Source organism: Balaenoptera acutorostrata, chromosome 7 (genome assembly GCF_949987535.1).
Source record: "Balaenoptera acutorostrata chromosome 7, mBalAcu1.1, whole genome shotgun sequence".
Lineage (NCBI taxonomy): Eukaryota > Metazoa > Chordata > Mammalia > Artiodactyla > Balaenopteridae > Balaenoptera > Balaenoptera acutorostrata.
The window spans coordinates 33,281,365-33,300,886 of record NC_080070.1 but is presented as its reverse complement, the minus strand read 5'-3'; the positions used below and the strand labels follow the sequence as shown (position 1 = coordinate 33,300,886).

The window sequence follows — 19,522 nt, the reverse complement described above, 5'->3', positions numbered from 1 at the left end:
TGTTCTACCTCATCAAATGATACAGTTGTGTTGGTTACCATTTAAGATCTGAACAAAAAATTAATTATGGAAGCCTTTTGCTCTACTGAGACTGGTGCAAACATGCAAAGCTATGCCAAGAAAACATATTTATCTGTTCTAGTGCTACCATATTATTTCTCCAAATAGCAAGATCTGAGGTATAATAAATATACATGCTCCATGCTTCCAGCAGAGGGCTCTAAAGATGGACAGGTAGGTAGGTATTATAGATGGACAGACAGGAAGGCAGACAGATTTTTGGGGGGGGGGGAGGAGGAGGTAAATATTTGAATTCTGTTGAAAGGAGATCTATTTTTTGAAAACAAATTCAACTTCTAAAATGTGAATTGTAGTCACCAGAATTATCTTCTAAGTGCATGCTTACAGTGTGACATTTCTGCTCATTAGGAAACAGACACTGGGCTTTTTTATCACAGTTGGTACCAATCCCTTTTATTCTTGTGTCTTCACAGCCTATTCAGGAAGCTCTTATCACATGTCAATTAGTGCTTTGTGAGGCAAATGAATTCTGGATTAAATGGAAACAATGCCCTCCACAAAATCCCATCCATCCCTTTATTTTTTTCCCTCCACAGTGTTTTTCTGCAGAAAGGAGTTTACCAGAGGAGCTATAGTCTCCACTAGGGTCAATGTAGCACCTGCAATGTGTTTTCAGACTTGTGGCATTATTTTAAAGCAATAAACTTCAACTTTTGTCTGGAGTTTCACTTGTCAGAGGCTGAGGAAAAGCTTCTACTACGCTGAGACGGTTTTAGGCCAAGTTGTGTTGAGATGCTGAACTCAAAAAAGAATGAAAAATAAAAGGTCTTTACTAAGCTAATAAAATTGGAATGGTTATAGAATAAAGGGACATGCTTTATAGCTAAGATGTTCATTCCAACCTCTTCTGGAACTTAATTTTTAAAGAACTGATTTATATATGACTTTAGAGCCACATACAATAGTTACTGTCAACTTATTCATGTAAAATCCCCCCAAACAATATTGGCACATCCAGCATCAGGGATACACAAAACCAGAGTCTTTCATGTTAGGGGTTTTAGGCATTTGCTGAGGTCCCTCTTTATAGAATAGGTGTAAGAGAATAATGGAATTCAAGAGAAATTAAGTTCACACACAGAGGGACACCCATACTATATGCTTTTTAAAATTAGCTTAGTGAAACCATAAAAGCCAAGATCAGACTTGGTTACTAACTTCAAATAAAGATAGGCCCTCACTTATTAACAGAGAAGTAGTAACTTGGGTGTTATAACTATTTAAAAAGTAAAACTATACGATATAATTCTTGGATATAATTTCCCCCTTGTCACCTCACCTCTGGCACTCATGAACTCTTCCTGCTCCAGACCTCCTCTGGGCTGACACTTGCCCTACTGGCCAGAATCTTCTTGCACTGTAGCCAGGGAAGCCAAGGATCCACTGGTGTTGGAATCACCTCTTCCTCATACCAGGGAACTGGCTTCCTTCTTCCACTAGGACCTTTCCCAGCATTGCCCCTCCATACTCTGAATAATCTCAGGCTAAACTGGGTCATTTGCTAAAGGGTTTGATGAGCTTTTGTGGGCCATCTTAGATACGTAACCATCATTTACAACATTACTTCTATGGGAACATGGCAAACTTATTTTGGGAATGTATGAAGCTAAGTAGAATCTCCTAGTGATGATTCTTGATGATGAGCATGGCACATACTTGAGTGGACAGCCAATATAATTCTCAAGAATTCTGTCCATGGGGATTCAGAGTTCTACGTTTAAAAATAGGGCTCAAGGGACCTTCCAGATGGAGGAGGAGTAAGACTTGGAGATCACCTTCCTTCCCACAAATACATGAGAAATACATCTACACGTACAACAACTCCTACGGGACACCTACTGAATGCTGGCAGAAGACCTCAGACTTCCCAAAATGCAAGAAACTGCCCACGTACCTGGCCATGTGTCTGACAGGGTCTTGGTGATCCAGCTGGGTGTCAGGCCTGAGCCTCTGAGTTGGGAGAGCCAAGTTCAGGACACTGGTCCACCAGAGACCTCCCAGATACATGTAATATCAAATGGTGAAAGCTCTCCCAGAGATCTCCATCAAAACGCTAAGACCCAGCTCCACTGAACGACCAGCAGCCTACAGTGCTGGACACCCTACGCCAAACAACTAGCAAGACAGGAACACAACCCCATCCCTTAGCAGAGAGGCTGCCTAAAAACATGGTAAGGTCACAGACACCCCAAAACACACCACCGGATGCGGTCCTGCCCACCAGAAAGACAAGATCCAGCCTCATCCACCAGAACACAGGCACCAGTCCCCTCCACCAGGAAACCTACACAACCCACTGAACCAACCTTAGCCACTGGGGGCAGACACCAAAATCAATGGGAACTATGAACCTGCAGCCTGCAAAAAGGAGCCCCAAACACAGTAAGTTAAGCAAAATGAGAAGACACAGAAATATGCAGCAGATGAAGGAGCAAGGTAAAAACCCACCAGACCAAACAAATGAAGAGGAAATAGGCAGTCTACCTGAAAAGGAATTCAGAGTAATGATAGTAAAGATGATCCAAAATCTTGGAAATAGAATGCAGAAAATACAAGAAATGTTTAAAAAGGACCTAGAAGAACTGAAGAGCAAACAAATAATGATGAACAACACAATAAATCAAACTAAAATTTCTCTAGAAGGAATCAATAGCAGAATAACTGAGGCAGAAGAAAGGATAAGTGACCTGGAAGATAAAATAGTAGAAATAACTACCACAGAGCAGAATAAAGAAAAAAGAAGGAAAAGAATTGAGGACAGTCTCAGAGACCTCTGGGACAACATTAAACACACCAACATTCGAATTATAGGGGTCCCAGAAGAAGAAGAGAAAAAGAAAGGGACTGAGAAAATATTTGAAGAGATTATAGTTGAAAACTTCCCTAATATGGGAAAGGAAAGAGTCAATCAAGTCCAGGAAGCGCAGAGTCCCATACAGGATAAATACAAGGAGAAATACGCCAACACACATGTTAATCAAACTATCAAAAATTAAATAAAAACTATTAAGAGGAGCAAGGGAAAAGCAACAAATAACATACAAGGGAATCCCCATAAGGTTAACAGCAGATCTCTGCAAGCCAGAAGGAAGGGGCAGGACATATTTAAAGTGATGAAAGGGAAAAACCTACAAGTGAGATCTATTATTTTTAATGAATGAAATTAGAACACTCCCTAACACCATACACAAAAATAAACTCAAAATGGATTAAAAACCTAAATGTAAGGCCAGAGACTATAAAAGTCTTAGAGGAAAACATAGGCAGAACACTCTATGACATAAATCACAGCAAGATCCTTTTTGACCCACCTCCTAGAGAAATGGAAATAAAAACAAGAACAAACAAATGGGACCTAATGAAACTTAAAAGCTTTCGCACAGCAAAGGAAACCATAAACAAGACAAAAAGACATCCCTCAGACCGGGAGAAAATATTTGCAAATGAAGCAACTGACAAAGGATTAATCTCCAAAATTTACAAGCAGCTCATGCAGCTCAATATCAAAAAAGCAAACAACCCAATCCAAAAATGGGCAGAAGACCAAATAGACATTTCTCCAAAGAAGATATACAGATGGCCAACAAACACATGAAAGAATGTTCAACATCACTAATCATTAGAGAAATGCAAATCAAAATTACAATGAGGTCTCACGTCACACCAGTCAGAATGGCCATCATCAAAAAATCTACAAACAATAAATGCTGGAGAGGGTGTGGAGAAAAGGGAACCCTCTTGCACTGTTGGTGGGAATGTAAATTGATACAGCCACTATGGAGAATAGCATGGAGGTTCCTTAAAAAACTAAAAATAGAACTACCACATGATCCAGCAATCCCACTACTGGACACATACACTGAGAAACCATAATTCAAAAAGAGTCATGTACCACAATGTTCACTGCAGCTCTATTTACAATAGCCAGGACATGGAAGCAACCTAAGTGTCCATCGACAGATGAATAGATAAAGATGTGGCACGTGTATACAACGGAATAGTACTCAGCCATAAAAAGAAACGAAATTGAGTTATTTGTAGTGAGGTGGATAGACTTAGAGTCTGTCATACAGAGTGAAGAAAGTCAGAAAGAGAAAAACAAATACCATATGCTAACACATATATATGGAATCTAAAAAAAAAAAAAAAAAAAAGGTTCTGAAGAACCTAGGGGCAGGACAGGAATAAAGTCACAGACGTAGAGAATGGACTTGAGGACACGGGGAGGGGGATGGGTAAGCTGGGATAAAGTGAGAGAGTGGCATGGACATATATACACTACCAAACTTAAAACAGATAGCTAGTGGGAAGCAGCCGCATAGCAGAGGGAGATCAGCTCAGTGCTATGTGTTCACCTAGAGGGGTGGGATAGGGAGGGTGGGAGGGAGATGCAAGAGGGAGGAAATATGTATCAACATGTATATGTATAGCTGATTCAGTTTGTTATAAAGCAGAAAGTAACACACCATTGTAAAGCAAATATATTCCAATAAAGATGTTAAAAAAAAAAAAAGAATAAAAAAAAATAGGGCTCAGATCAGGGTGATCTACTCATGTATTTTTCTAAATATAATAATTATTCACATTCATTGAATTATTAACTTACAGGGTTATTAATAAGCTAATAAAAGTTACAAACTGGCTAAGAGAAAAGTTTGAGTTAATAAAAAGTTCAACTATTATAATGTTATTAGTGATTCAAACTCAATTAAGTTAAATGTCTCCTATTACTCAAGGATGGAGACTTAAAATTCACTTGTATTACGTAACTATTCAATGAAAGTATTTAAAATTAACATCATTTAAACAAAACCAAAAAGCCTGATTTAAAGGTTTCACTGAGCCTGGTTTCCTGCATAAGGACTTTAATACGTGCATTTTATTTAGCACATAGTAAAAAGTGCTTACTACAATTATGCCTTAACCAATAGGTTAATAACTAGTATAAACTCTGATAACACGCATGAGAATAGAAGACAGCCTAGGTTCAATTCCTTAGATTCTACCACTTTCTTGCTGAGGACCTTGGGCAAATTACTTTGAGTCTTGGTTTATTCACCTGTAAAATGGAAGTAACTGGTATAAGTAGCTACCTCATAGCAGGTTTAAATGAGACAATCTATATACTTAGAAGAGAGCTTGGCATATACAGGCATATCTCGGAGACACTGAAGGTCTGCTTCCAGACCACTGCAATAAAGTGAGTATCGCTATAAAGTGAGTCACATGACTATTCTGGTTTCCAGTGCATTTAAAGTTTATGTTTATACTATACTGTAGTCTATTTAGTGTGCTATAGCATTGTTTAAAAAACAATGTACATACCTTAATTAAAAAATAGTTTATTGCTAAAAAATGCTAACCATTATCTGAGCCTTCAGTGAGTGGTAGTAGTAATATCAATGGTCACTGACCACAGATCGAGGACCACAACAAATATAATAATAATGAAAAAGTTTGAAATATTGGGAGAATTACCAAAATATGACACAGAGACACGAAGTGAGCAAATGCTGGTGGAAAAAATGGCATCAACAGATTTGCTCTACACAGAATTGCCAACAGACTTTCAATTTGTTAAAAAAAAAAAAAAAGGCAGTGCCTATGAAGTGTGATAAAGTGAAGTGCAATAAAATGAGGTATGCCTGCAATAAATACTCAATAAAAGTCAGGTATTACTAGGTTTGCATATCTATCATATGGATTTTCAACAATTCAAAGACACATCAGTATGACTATAGTCACTGCGCCACCGGGTGGATATGTCACTCTAGCTCAAGTTCTACCAGTGGCTTCCTATCATAACTGGAATACAATTCAAAGTCCCCACCTTGGTCCTGCATGATCTGGCTTCTGGTCACCTCTCAGACCTCACTGCCAGTCTAGACACTTTTGTACCAGCTGTTCCCTCTGCTTCAAACACCCTCCCCAAGGCTGCAACCTTCACTTCATCTAGCTTTCTGTTTATGTATCATTATAGGAAGGTTTTTCCTAACAACTCCATTCAAAAGCTTTCTGCCACCCCTTCCATTAGCTCTTTACCTCTTTATCTGCTTTATTTCTCTTTATACTTATAATTAGTACTGGGTATCACATTACAGATGTATTTATTCATTTGTTTTTTATCTGTCTCCCCCCACTAGAATGTAAGCTCCATGAGGTCAGGGAATGCATCTTATACATAGCTATATCCTCTAAGTTTCTAAAACACTGCTTGCATTTAGGAGGCTCTCAACAAACAGGTGTTAAACAACTGAATTAAATAACTAAACCGAATACAAAAATGCATCACACATGGTTGATCTCCATGAGGGGTTTATAATCTTGTACGGAAGAAGAAACAGTCACAACGATTCTGTGTTATTATTGCCTGAATCACTTTAAAGTGATTGCTAATGAGTGACAAATTTTCATTATCTGCATCCAAGGGTTAATTGTTGGATTTAAAAAAGCCCTTTGTGTATACTCATTAAATTGACAATAGAACTCACAGCTGAGTAATTTAGCCTCTGGTTTGCTGGTCATCAGGAGCTAAACTATGTTTTCTGCCTTACGAGGCACACACATAAATGTACTTGGAATGTGCCGTATATAGCGTGACTGGCAGACATTTCATTTGACAGACCTACTCAGTCAAGGCTAAGGTGCAGTTATAATCAGCTGCATCACCTTTCTAGTCATTTTATCATCTAAACAGGTAAGTGAAAAGCCTTGATTCTACCAGCTGATTCTACTGAAAGCCTAGGCTCACATTCCTGAAAACCAGTTGGTCACACAACTTCAACCTTCACTGAAGCAAAGGAATGACAGCTCTCCTTCCCATTTCTATGTAACACTCAGGCTTACTGTGATGCTTCAAGACGAAGGAAGCAAATTGCAAAAGCAAAAAAAAGAGTGACTGTATCAGATTTAGAAGACACCATCTTTCCTAAACTGCAAAGCCTCTGAATGTTTATATGCTACTCTGGCTGCTTGTACAAAGGTCATTCCCAATGGTGAGCCTCCCGAGATCAACTGAATAATTTTGAAAACTTCTTTATATCAGGAACAAAGACATCAATTCACAGTTACTAGAAACAACTTTTGTAAAAGGTCAAACACATTCATTTTTTAAAAAGCTTTCCAAATTAAGGCAAAATGATTGTTTACTTAATGTTTTATACCTTCAATATTAGTTTTAGATGTGTCTCACACACAGAGACACACATGCGGGTCAGGGACTTGCACAATCCTGGCTTTATCGCTCACTGGCTCTGTGGCCTTGAGCATGTTATCTTACCTCTCTGCTTCAAGTTCCTCATCTATAAAATGGATGGTGTTTTCTACCTCATATTGCCTGCCATGTAATAAGTACTGGACAAATGCAAAGCATTGAATTTATCCATTTTGTATCTAGAATTTACTACTCTCTCCTGATAATCATATTCTCCTCCTTCCTTTTAATAACAGAACTACGTCTTTTAGCTTGGTGCATGGTTGCCCAGCAAGACCACACTCCCACTAGACGTGGACAAGTGTCTGAATTCTGGTCAATGGGATGTGGGCAGTAAAGGTGTGTATGGCTCCTCTGAAAGGAAGGAACTTGCCCTCCTGGCTCTCCTCCCTCAGGCTGGAACCTGAGAGCAGAAGTGGTGACTGTCGGACCAAGCCCACACCCATGACTCCCAGGGGTAGCAGCCCTGGAGAGGGAAGGTGCTAAGACCCGCAGGGCTCACCCTGAGCCTTCCTCCTCCCTGGGCCCCTCATCTACTGGGACTTCTGTGTTTGAGAAAAATAAACTTCTATACTGTTTAAGCTATAATTGTTTCTGTTGAAGTGGCCAAATTAATATACTAACTCATGCTAGCATATTTACTCAATTTTAAATTACAAAAGTTCACAGCCAGGCATCTTGAAATCTATAGTCATTCTCTTCCATACTGATGATCAATTACTTGATGTCAAGTCCTTGTTAGGGGAAGACACCCTCCTCCTGCCCAAATTAAAACACTTGGCAGGTCACAGGTAGTGTCTGGGTCCTGGCAATGGACACCTGGATGACTGTGACAGAAATCCAGAAGGAAGGTACCAGCAGTTGTCCAGGGAGGGGGCTGTTCAGGAAGGTCATGAGGTCAGAGCACAGGGTGCGTGTCAGGGCTGGCAGTGTAAGACCCCACTTGGCAGGTCCACCTACCAGCCTGAGGTAGTTCTGTAGCATCTGCAGAGGGATCATAGAGGCATAGGTCACGCTACTGAGGCAGCCTTCCTGCGGCCCTGTGAGAAAGAAGCAAACGGAAGGAAAAATGGGCTCTTCTTGTGAACTGTATAAATGATCAAAACATAAAAGAGCCTATCATAAAAGATACAATATGTTTACTGACTTATGTAGGCAGAGCTGACATTTGGCCAAGAGGCACCAGTGTGCCTTTACCATCGTGAAAATACTGTAACACTTTGTATTTACTGAGAGCCCCTGTCGCTGACCTCCCAAGAGCTCCCAAACTGCCCCTACCTTCCCCCAGGAGCCCACCCATCTCCTGTCAATCACTACCAGGGCATTCAGATCCGGGCTACAAAACTATAGCTTGTATTTGCTCTGATTGCTGGATTCAATATTTTACTGTTTATAAGCAAATGTCATCAGAGATAATCCCAATCCTCAGAAAGTTCTAGCCTTGCCAGCATTAATGTACGGGTGCATTCCCAAACTCTGTCCCCTGCCCCCGACCCCCTTCCGTGTTCAGCCACTCTCTCAATATGGTGTTTCAGCCTGAAGGAATTTTCTGGAATGGTCTCACACTTTTTTTAAACTTAAGTATCATTCAAGCAATAAAATAAAACTTTATTAGTTCAAACTGAATTTTTAAAAGCTCCATTCCCAAATCTGGGAAATGCATGATGAAATCAGTAGCCTTTTAGAGTTAAGGGCTGAGAAATGGAGAATTTCTATACTACTTACTAGCTTTATGTACTCAGACAAGAAAATCAATCTCTCTGAGCCTCAATTTCCTTGTACATAAAATGAGGATAAAATAAATACCTATCTTAATTGGGCTGTTGTAAGGATTACATGAATTTATACTTGTATTGCCCTGTCAACAACAGAGCCTAGCACAGAGTAGATGCTAACTGAAATTAGCCTGTACCCTAATAATCACATTGGTCATACATGGACTTGACAGCAATAAAAGAAAGACACTGCTCTTAACATGGTATCTGTCACTCTCTTATAAGCACATCAGTTTGTTCCTAAAGAGAAATGCAATCAGAATCTCAGCAATCAATGATCAGGACAGACGTCACCACAGGCATCAGAAACATGGCTCTTGATTTTTCCTCTTCTTAAACATTTCAAAAAACATCTAATTACTTAGTAGTGGGAGTCACACATGCGTGGCCTGAGGACACAGGACAAAATCATGCAGATTCAGAGCCTGTGCTGTGAAACACTCATGATGCAAAGTCTCTCAACCTCACCTCAGTCTGGAATACCCTTACCTGACAAAAGCGCAGTGACCTGCTCTGCTTTATTCGTTCTCATAAAGTCCCACGGGGACTGGGTGAAGCTCTGACCTGCTGACCACGGCACATTTCCTAGTTCAAAAAAGATAAAATGAAATATCAAGAGAAGCTTAAAAGTAATTCTTCTTGTAAGAGTCAAAGAACGATCTCCTGTGTGAGACCCCAAAGGACCCCAGAGCTTAGGCTGTCAGAGACACAGACAGACTATGGAAAGGGTCACACAAAGGGTTAACTCCCAATTTTTGTGGATGGTCAAGAGGAGGCCTTCAAGCTACAGCCTTCTCCAAAGCTGTTCTTACAAGGGATTGAAAGAAACCTGGAGAGTGAAAATACAACCAAACATGTCCAAGGTGAAGTTTTCAAGAACAAAGCAGATCATAACCTTTCATGGTTCTTCCAGTGTCTGCTTCACAAAGCCCGAGCACTTTGGATGAGATAACAGGTCCTTTATGATCTGGTCCCTGCCCCACTTTCCACCAAATTTTTGGATTCTAATAAGAGTGAACTTTAGGGGCTCAGAATAAAGCAAACCTTTTCATAGTCTGGGCCCCCTGCTCACTCTTGCTCAAAAAAGGGTCCCACTTCGTTAAGTGTCCACTCTGGGGAGGTATCAGTCCTCAGTACTTGTTTCCATCTCTTCCTTCCACAGATCAATTCTCAAATACCTATTCTCAGCACACCTCCAACACACATGCATACCCTACCTGTAACTCACTGCTTCTCTGTTGCCCTTGGTCCCTTTAATCCAGTTGAGGTTATCAATAAAGTTACTTACATACATACATAATAACAATGGTATGCAGGCATACCTCCTTTTATTATGCTTTGCTTTATTGCCCATTGCAGAGCTTGTGTTATTTACAAACTGAAAGCTCTTGACCCTGCATGGACCAAGTCTATCAGCGCCATTTTTCCAACAGCATTTGCTCACTCTGTGCCTGTGTAACATTTTGGTAATTCTCACAATATTTCAAACGTTTTCATTCTTATTATATTTGTTATGGTGATCTGTAATCAGTGATCTTTGATGTTACTACTGCAAAAAGATTATGACTTGCCGAAGGCTCAGATGATAGTTAGCATTTTTTAGCAAAAAAAGTTTTTTAATTCAGGTATGTACATAGTTTTTTTAGACAATGCTATTGTACACTTAATAGACTGCAATACATTATAAATAATTTGTATATGCACTGAGAAACCAATACATGTGACTCGCTTTACTGGTGTATTCTGTTTATTGCGGTGGTCTGGAACTGAACCCGCAATATCCCTGAGGTATTACCAGTTATCAACTGGCCACAGCCAGGTACTAAACGAAAGCCTTTACCCACAAAACTCAATGATTTTTAGATCTGAAATGCTACTTGGGTGCCCCGCACCTTGGGGACAAGAATGAACACCGGAACAGTCAGGCCTTAGCAGCCACTGCTCACGGAAGTACCCGGATCTGATGCTGGTGAATCCCCATTTGCCTTCCCCAGTTTCCAGATTAGCTGGATGAGGGCTGAGGGTGGAGGGCCATTTCCTTCAAAACATAGCCGTGAGGACTTCGTTTATTAGACCCCTGGGCAGAACCACACCTTAAATAATACTGCATTTTCTGGGCAAATGTGTTCCTGAGAATCATTTATGACTTATTTTTTTAATGCACTTCTAAAATTATATAATAATTCTTCTGTAATAATTATTTTATGATTATAACAATGATCCATAAAATTAAGTTGCGAATAATTTGCTTTAAAATTGGTATTGGTAATATATGGTATTGGTAATATATGTTTTGAAAGTGATATTGGTAATATATGTTTTGAAAGTGATTTAGCATATATTTGTGAACAAAATAAAATACTTTCTAATATAATAAGCTGACACATTAATCGCATGGTGAAAACTGCCCTGCCCTCAATCCTGACTATTCTTTTGCAACCTGGTGCTATTGAAAATACACAGGCTTTCCTATCACACAGACTGGAATTTGAGTCCTGTGTGACCTCAGGCAAGTTAACCTGTAACTAGTTATGTGTAAATGAGCCTGCTGTAAGGACTCACTAGGGTCTGTATATAAATAAAGTTCCCAGCACAGTCCTGACATCACGGGAGGTTCCCCAAAGATGTCAGTTCTCTTAGTTCGACAGGAAAGAAACTAACCAGGGACAACTAACATTTATAGTACACTTACTATGTTTACCAGAAAGCAAATCTTATCTTTTTAAGTTCTTTGGAGTCCTATCAAACAGAAACAAGCAGGTATCACCCTGACTCATCCCAAGTGGGAGCTTTGACTGTATCTTCATTAAAGTGCTTCTACTAACTCTAGACTTTATTAGGACTCCCATCCAAAGGTAAGGTGTTCATACACTACTGCATCTCTGGCATAGCCCAAGTACAAACTTCGAGCTGTGTTCAGAGCTTGTATATTAGCAAGCAGCTGCAATGTGGTTAGTTTCTTGCATTTATCAAAATAGCAAGTGCAATCATAAAGCCTCATCAAGGGCTTTCATGTTCTTTACTCTCTGGGTATTATTTGAGGCATAAAAGCATTTTTATACCAACAGGCAATATTACGTAATGGTTGCATTATGAATACTCAAGTTTTTCAGCACCAGCAGCTGCCACAAGTGAGCTTTGAATGTATTTAATCAGTGAACTACGTATCAGGTTAGGGAGCCCACGAACATAAATAAACCCAGAAATTTAACTTTCCCTTCATTGCAGGACTGCTGATACCTAACGTGATGGATCGCACGCTGCCTGCACCGAGGCCAATGCTAGAGTCAGTGGTGCTATTAAACGTCACGTCTTCCAGACTCCACCATCCATCAGAAGAGATTGCTTGGAAATGATTTGTCAGAGCTTGACTCACTGCTTTTGAAAAATCATCCCATGATGTCTGTTTGCGAATATTTAAAGCACATATTGTGTTTTCACATTCAAAATCGTCGGCACCGTAGTTGCCTGATTGAATCTCACCCACTGAAATCCTTAAGGGTATTTTAAGAGCATCTGTTGGAAGAATGAAAGAATTAGGGGAAAAAAATCCTGACAGGAAAAAAAACCAGCAAAAATCTTACATAAAACAAACAGATATAAACATTTTAAAAACAAAGCAAAGGGCAGCTATCCTATTTTTTTTTAAATATCATCAATTGAATATTCGTCTACTGGAGTAAATTTTGGTCTCCCCATCTCTTCACAGTTTCTTTGGAACCATGTTGCTTGAACTGTTTATCTTTCCTTGTCTCTTTGGCCGGTTCTACTTCCTTGATTCTTTCCCTTCAGCAAGGTTCTCAAATTCTTTCAAAAAGCATCTGAGAAAACTAGAGCCCTCTCTTGACCTCTCTATATCACCTTTTCTCCTCACCTTCATTGATAACATCATGAAGAAGGCAGGTTACAGCTGCGTAGGTCAGTGTGCTTAGGACAGTAGTTTCAGACTCATACAGACCTTGGGCTGGGCCTCAGGGTCAGCTTTCTACTAGCCATATGTACTTGGTAGATGGCCTTGATCTCTCTATGCCCCAATTTCTTCCATAAAATGGAAGGAACGTACAACTGAGTTGCTATGAAGAATAAATGAACTCATGTTTGGAAGGGATTTAACACACTATTTGTTTAACACATCATCTGTTAACACACTCTCTCACAAGAACTAGTAAGTACTTGATAACTGGTGAACAGTGCAGTAGAAGCTTTTAAAATGATCTTTCCAATCTCTCTGTGACACCAGCTGACTGGGGCCCCCTCCCAGGTGGATAGCTCCCCATGTACTTGTTTTCATGAACTGAATTACATGCTTACCAAGCGCCACTTGCGTTTAATCCCAAATCTTCTATGTCTGTTGAACTCATTACTATAATTAGTAAATTAAATATTCCAGATACTGATGAAATGAGTTACTATTCCTATGAAAATTAGAACACTTTTGAGACTGAACAGAGGAGTTGCTATAAACAAGTTTTTAGTGAGATATGGATGAGACAACTACATAAAATTAGAAAAAAATTTAATTATCTCTAGATGACAGATAACAGCCTTTAGTTTGCTTCATAAATATGTGTAAGTCCTCAAACAACAGAAACCACAGGCAAAGCATTAAAGATGTGATTTGTTCAAATAAGAATACGTGGCATTTCAATCAGCAGAACCATATCAATATAAAGAGCTTCACCTAAAAGTTGATGAAACAATTACTTGGTGTGTTTTAAATTAAAATGAAATGTTAAAAATATATTATTTTTATGATCCTCTTCTTAAACTGACTTTTTTCCATTAACTGACCACCCAACTAGATTTTATTTTTGGTCTTCATGTTACTTAGCAGCTTGTGACACAGCTAATCTCTCTGCTCTCTGATACACTCCTCCTGGATTTCCTCACACCTCACTGGTCACCCTCTAATGTTGTTCCTTTGCTGGTCCCTCCCCTTCTTCTAGATTTCTTAATGACAGAGTCTTGCAAGGCTTGTTGCTCTTAGTTTTTCTATCTGTGTTCACTGCCTTCGAGACCTCATACAGTCCCACGGCTTTAAATACCATCTCTAGACTGCTGACTCTCAGATTTATAAATCCAGCTCATACTCACTCCAGAATTCTTGCTGACTTGACATCTCCTACATAGATGCCCTAACAGATATCTCAAATTCATAATTCAAAACATAACTCCTGATCTTCATTAGCAAAATCTGCTTCACCCACAGCCTTCCCCTAGACAGCTGATGGCAATGCCATCCTGCCAGCTGTTGCCATCCTGCCAGTTGTTCAGACTGAAAACCTTGGAATTATCCATGAATCCCCTCTCTCGTACCTCACACCCAACCCATCAGAAAGTTCTGTTGGCTCATCTTTGGCTATATCCAGAACCGAAATGTCCTCATTTACTACAGTCCTGAACTGAGCTGTCATTACTGGCTGTCACCTGGAACACTACATTAATGGCCTAACATTAGGCCTGTGACTTCCTAGGTTTTTTTTGACAAAGCAGCCAGAGATACCATTAAAACGTACACCATTCTTAATTAGGAACATTGCCAGGGTTGGCCTTTTACAATTAGTATGAGATATCTTTGGTTTTATCTTTTCTTAATAGTTATTTTAAAAAACTTTTTATTGGCATATAGTTGATTTACAATGTTGTGTTATTTAGAAGCTCACTTATGTTTACTAAGTTGATAAAAGCAAAATTTAAAATGAGATAGCTAAAAAAAATAAAAATAAAAAGTAAAATAAAATAAAATGATAGCTAACAAATGTCTTTTTTTTTTTTTTTTTTTTTTACAGGGTAGGAATACTTACAATGTTCCTGAATTTAAAAATGACAAAAATTCTTTAAAAAAAAATTTACACCAGGTCCTGTCACTGGTAAGCTCAAACACTGAAATGCTTACCTTAAGTCCCAACAATGCCCTACAAATTCCAGTAAGATCAGGCTCAATCCCCATCCCCTCCTGCAACTTCTCTGACCTGTTTTCCTACTTTTCTCCCCTCACTCATTATAACCCAGTCACTCTGCCCTGCTTGCGGTTCCTCAGACACAACAGATATGCTGCTACCTGTTAGGGCCTCTGTCCACCTGATGCTCTGCCTGGAAAGTTCTTACCTGAGAGATCTACAGAGCTGCCCCTTCCTCCCCTCCAAGTGTTTGCTCAGATGTCTCATCAGTGAGGCTGCCCTGTCTATCGTTTTAAAAACTGAAACCCACCCTCTCACTCCCCATCCCTCTTAGTCTTTTCCATAGCACGTATTACCATCTCACATACCATACAATGAATTATTGCTTATGTTTATTGTTCATTTTCTGACTCAATGTTAGAATGTTAGCTCAAATCCAACTACTGATACAGCTGGCTGACTGGATGGACTGAGTGATAATCCTGATATAAGAGGCCACAATATTTCATCTGATCTAGCACTCCATATTCATAAACCCACAAGTGAACTTTTCATACATGTTGAGAAGTATATACTCTTAAAGATGGAAGGGACCCAAAAGATCATCAATTATCTTCCTAGACAGGTAGGCAACCAGACATTGAGAGATAAACTGACCTGCCTGCCTACATTCATATGATCAGCTAATAGCACACTAGACAGCCATGATTTCTCATAGCTTCCTAGTCTCATGTCTAGAAAGACAACCTAAGTCAGAAAAAAAGAGCAATAATTATTTAAAAGCTGTCCAAGGTCAGTCAAATACAAGGAAGACCTAGCATTATTTCAATAACAACTAATTCTGTAAAAAGCCATTCTATGTGGAAAAATATAATTACCCCATTTATAACCAATTAAGTGTTTTTGTAGCAGCTAGGGTTCAAAGAAGGTTAAGAAGAGAGAAAACTGTAGTTGCATTAATATCTTTCCCACAGTCCCAGAGGCCCCAGCAGTGTGGATGCGGGATGAGCAATGCAGCTGCGAAGGGCACTCACTCAGATTCTCCAGCAGGTGCTTGCAGTCATCAGTGGCGACATCGTGTGCAGTCCGATTACACTTATCTCTTTTTTCCGGCTCCAGCCCTCCATGCCTACACAAGACTTGTAGGCAGTTCTGTAAAGACACGAAATCCATTACCTCACGTCCAAGTGAATAAACTCAAGCGAAAACTCCAAGGGAAAATTCAGTTGCCTGTAGCAAGCAAATCAGGAATTCTCAGCCAGAAAGCTTCTTTCTTTCCCAGCAACCCAAATACACAGATTAATCTGAACACTGTCTCCAAATGAAAAGCAAGCAGTGCTTCATTGACATGTGATTCACAGGATCAAAACACTGCTCCACAGAACAGCCTCTTAGGTTTCAAGAGAAAAAAATTAGCTTACTAATCACTCAGTTTGCAGAGTGAAATTAAGGAAAAAAGACTTCAGCAGACAGTATCCTTTTACTGTAATTTGGAAATATAAAGCAAAAAGACTTCTGCTACAACCAGATGCACCTTGCTATCTTCTAGATCAGGCACTGCTTTCCTGGTCATGCAAGTGCTGGGCTCTAATTGTAACAAGTCCGTCCCACAGTCCTTGTAAGCAAATATATACTTGAGATCTTACACTGTCTTACTTTTTTTATTTGAGAAATATGTGTGAACACCATGTTGACTGAGGTTTTAGAAAAACATTCTCAATAGATATTGAAGTTAGGTGCCCTCTCTTTTTCAGTTTTTTCTTGTGTTGCTCCAGGAAATCTCCATTTAAAAAATATCACTAACCTATGAACTGAAAGGTCGTAGTTTTCAAAAAATTTTCAATTCAAAGTGGTAGACAATTTATATGCAAACATTTTCAAATAAGGAACTGCACGGCAGGATATTACATCAGGATATTTATCAAGGAACTCTGCTATTTCAACTTCTACCACTTCATGATTTGTCTGATTTCCCACCACAGTAAGCACAAAACTGAATAAACCAGAAACCATGAAAAGGAACTAACAACCAAAACAAGCACTGTCCTTCTCTTCGCTCCCCTACACACACACACACACACACACACACAGAGGCTCTGGGCTGACTTCCACTTCTGACAACATAGTAAACTACTCAGTCTGAACAGCTTTCTCTAATCGTGCTGTAAAACACTTTTTTTCTGTTTTGTAAAACACGTTTTCCTTACTGATGTATAATATCCATACAGAAAAGTACACAAATAAGTGTGCAGCTTGAAGAATTATCACAAAGTGAACATACTTGTGTAAGGAGCACTCTGGAAGCCTCCTTAATGTTCCATCTCAATCACTAGCCCCTCCCCTTCTCCCCCCAAAGGTAGCTACTACTATGATTTCTAAGATCAGAGATTGGTTTAGCCTATTTATGAATTTTATATAAATGGAACCATATTACAGATACACTTTTTTTTTCTTTTTCTTTTTTTTTTTCAGATACACTTTTATATTTGGCTTCTTTTCATTCAACGTAATGTCTGTAAAATTCATCCATGTGTTAGGAACAGTTATAATTCAATTCGTTCTCTTTTAAAATTACTGGGTGGTATTCTATCATATGGATATACCACAATTTACCCATCTATTTTCTTATTGGTGGACATTTGGGTTCTACTATGGACATTCTGGTACGTGTCCTTTGGCAGACACATGTACATATTTCTGTTGGGTATATGTACAGAGTTGGTGTTCTGGGTCACGGGGTGTGCACATGTTCTGTATTAGTATAGACTGCAAAGAGCTTTCAAAAGTGGCTATACCAATTTCTACTCCCACCAGGAGTATACTTGAGTTCCAGTTGCTTCATATTGGCCCCAAAATATACTTTAAATCATGAGTTCACAAGGAAATACAGGAAATCCCTAAGGGTCAGAAAGAAAAACAAAGAGTAAGCTGAGACCACCAGTTAAGTGAAATTTGAACAGGAAGCCAGTGCTGGTTTGAGGACAAAGCCAATGTAGGGAATCTTTTCGGACGCTGGGGGGATGGGAAACTAGGTCTTGGTACCTGCACAATGGAGCCGCCGAGCCAGAGGACCTTTGAATCAAGAAAATCTGTCTTCTGCAAAGGGACTGACTTGGACGTTGGCTTCTCACTGCTCCTGCTCAAGTCGGAGGGATCTTCTCTAACAATTGTAATCAAAGTCTAGCTTTCATGGGTCTGGGGTTCAGGTTTAAAAAAATCACTAAGCCAAGAAATGAACTGAAAACTAAGTCAAATACATAAATTTTTTATCCAATTGTTATTACTAATTTGTACAAAATCAGTAAATATATAAGATATTTAATAAAATTAACTCTAATGAAAGATTTAAGTAGAATGCAATCTGAGCACTAAACTTTATGAATTCCCAGATGATAAGAGATAAAAATAATACATTTATTACACAAGTTAGTACTTGCAGCAAAAGCAGGTAAGAGCCAAAACAGACCGGGGGGTGGGGGAGGTCTAAGCCTGCCAATATAAATGATTTTATCCATGAATTTTAGTAAATCATTTAACCTTTTCCTGCTCAGTTTCCATATCTGTGTCTCAAATATCTGTATTTCATAGGGCTGTTACATGACTTAAATGAAAAGATGGGTAAAAAGCTTTTACATTCTTGGCACGTAAAACGTTCTCAATATTTATTAGCTACTGTTTTTGTTATAATCAACATAATCATCACCAGTTAGAAAACAGCCCAAATATTCAGGTAAGTGGTGAGGAATTACAGCACATCAGCAAACGTCATAATTCTAGGTGATGGTACTTCAAATTACAAACAGAAATGATAAAAGATGCAACCAAAATCTGCAAGATTCTTTTAAGTCTGACCTATAAAGTGGGTTGTATATAATTTTTATTACACTCAGGTAGGTCAGTAGTAGGCAATAACATAAGCAGTAGCTTTCTCTACAAGGAAGCAAGAAATGTTGGAAAGATAGCAGGATAACGCGTATCCAAACAGGGTCACAGCTGTGAGTTCCACAGCACTATGCTGGGCTCCATGGGGAACACAAAGAAGATGAAAACTTTACCCAACTGACACTTAACAGCAGCAGCTACAATAACTACTGGAGCACATACTAAGCTCTAGGCACTGTTCCAACACAGCACAAATATTTAGTGCTCACACATCCTCACAACTTTATGAAAGAGATACTAAGCACCTCTGTGCCAGGCACTGTGTTAGAGCCCAGGGTTGTGACGACGAATACGGTAACAGTTTCTGCTTCTCTGGCAGAAACGCAAAGTATAGTCAAGAGCCACGGGGAAAATGTGCCCAGAAAAGGGGGCTGTTGAAGTGAGGAGCAAAGTTTTACTAAGTGGAGGAGGAGGAGGTGGGAAAGGTAGAGAAAAGAATCTAAGCTCTCTCCTTGAAGGGTGGGATTCGAGTGAAGAGAACAAATGCTGTGATGTTAGTTGCTCCTTCTGGAAATGGATTCTCAGGGGACCTAAAGTGGGCAGGCTGTTCCAAGTGATGCAGAGCAAGAGGTCTAGATGAATGAGTCTAAATCAAAGAGCTATTAACTATG

At 39.3% G+C, this 19,522-nt stretch overlaps 1 protein-coding gene across 2 annotated transcripts in view; it reads right to left on the bottom strand.

Moving 5' to 3' along the window:
- Window positions 1-19,522, bottom strand: part of CTTNBP2 (cortactin binding protein 2) — a 167,020-nt gene that overhangs the window by 32,106 nt on the left and 115,392 nt on the right. For both annotated transcript variants that reach the window (XM_057549875.1, XM_028162061.2), the window contains 4 exons: window positions 16,004-16,121; window positions 12,310-12,585; window positions 9,559-9,654; window positions 8,255-8,334 (listed from right to left, as the gene is read on the bottom strand). In XM_057549875.1, coding sequence (XP_057405858.1) covers window positions 8,255-8,334; window positions 9,559-9,654; window positions 12,310-12,585; window positions 16,004-16,121 — 570 coding nt within the window. The remainder of the gene's footprint in view (window positions 1-8,254; window positions 8,335-9,558; window positions 9,655-12,309; window positions 12,586-16,003; window positions 16,122-19,522) is intronic.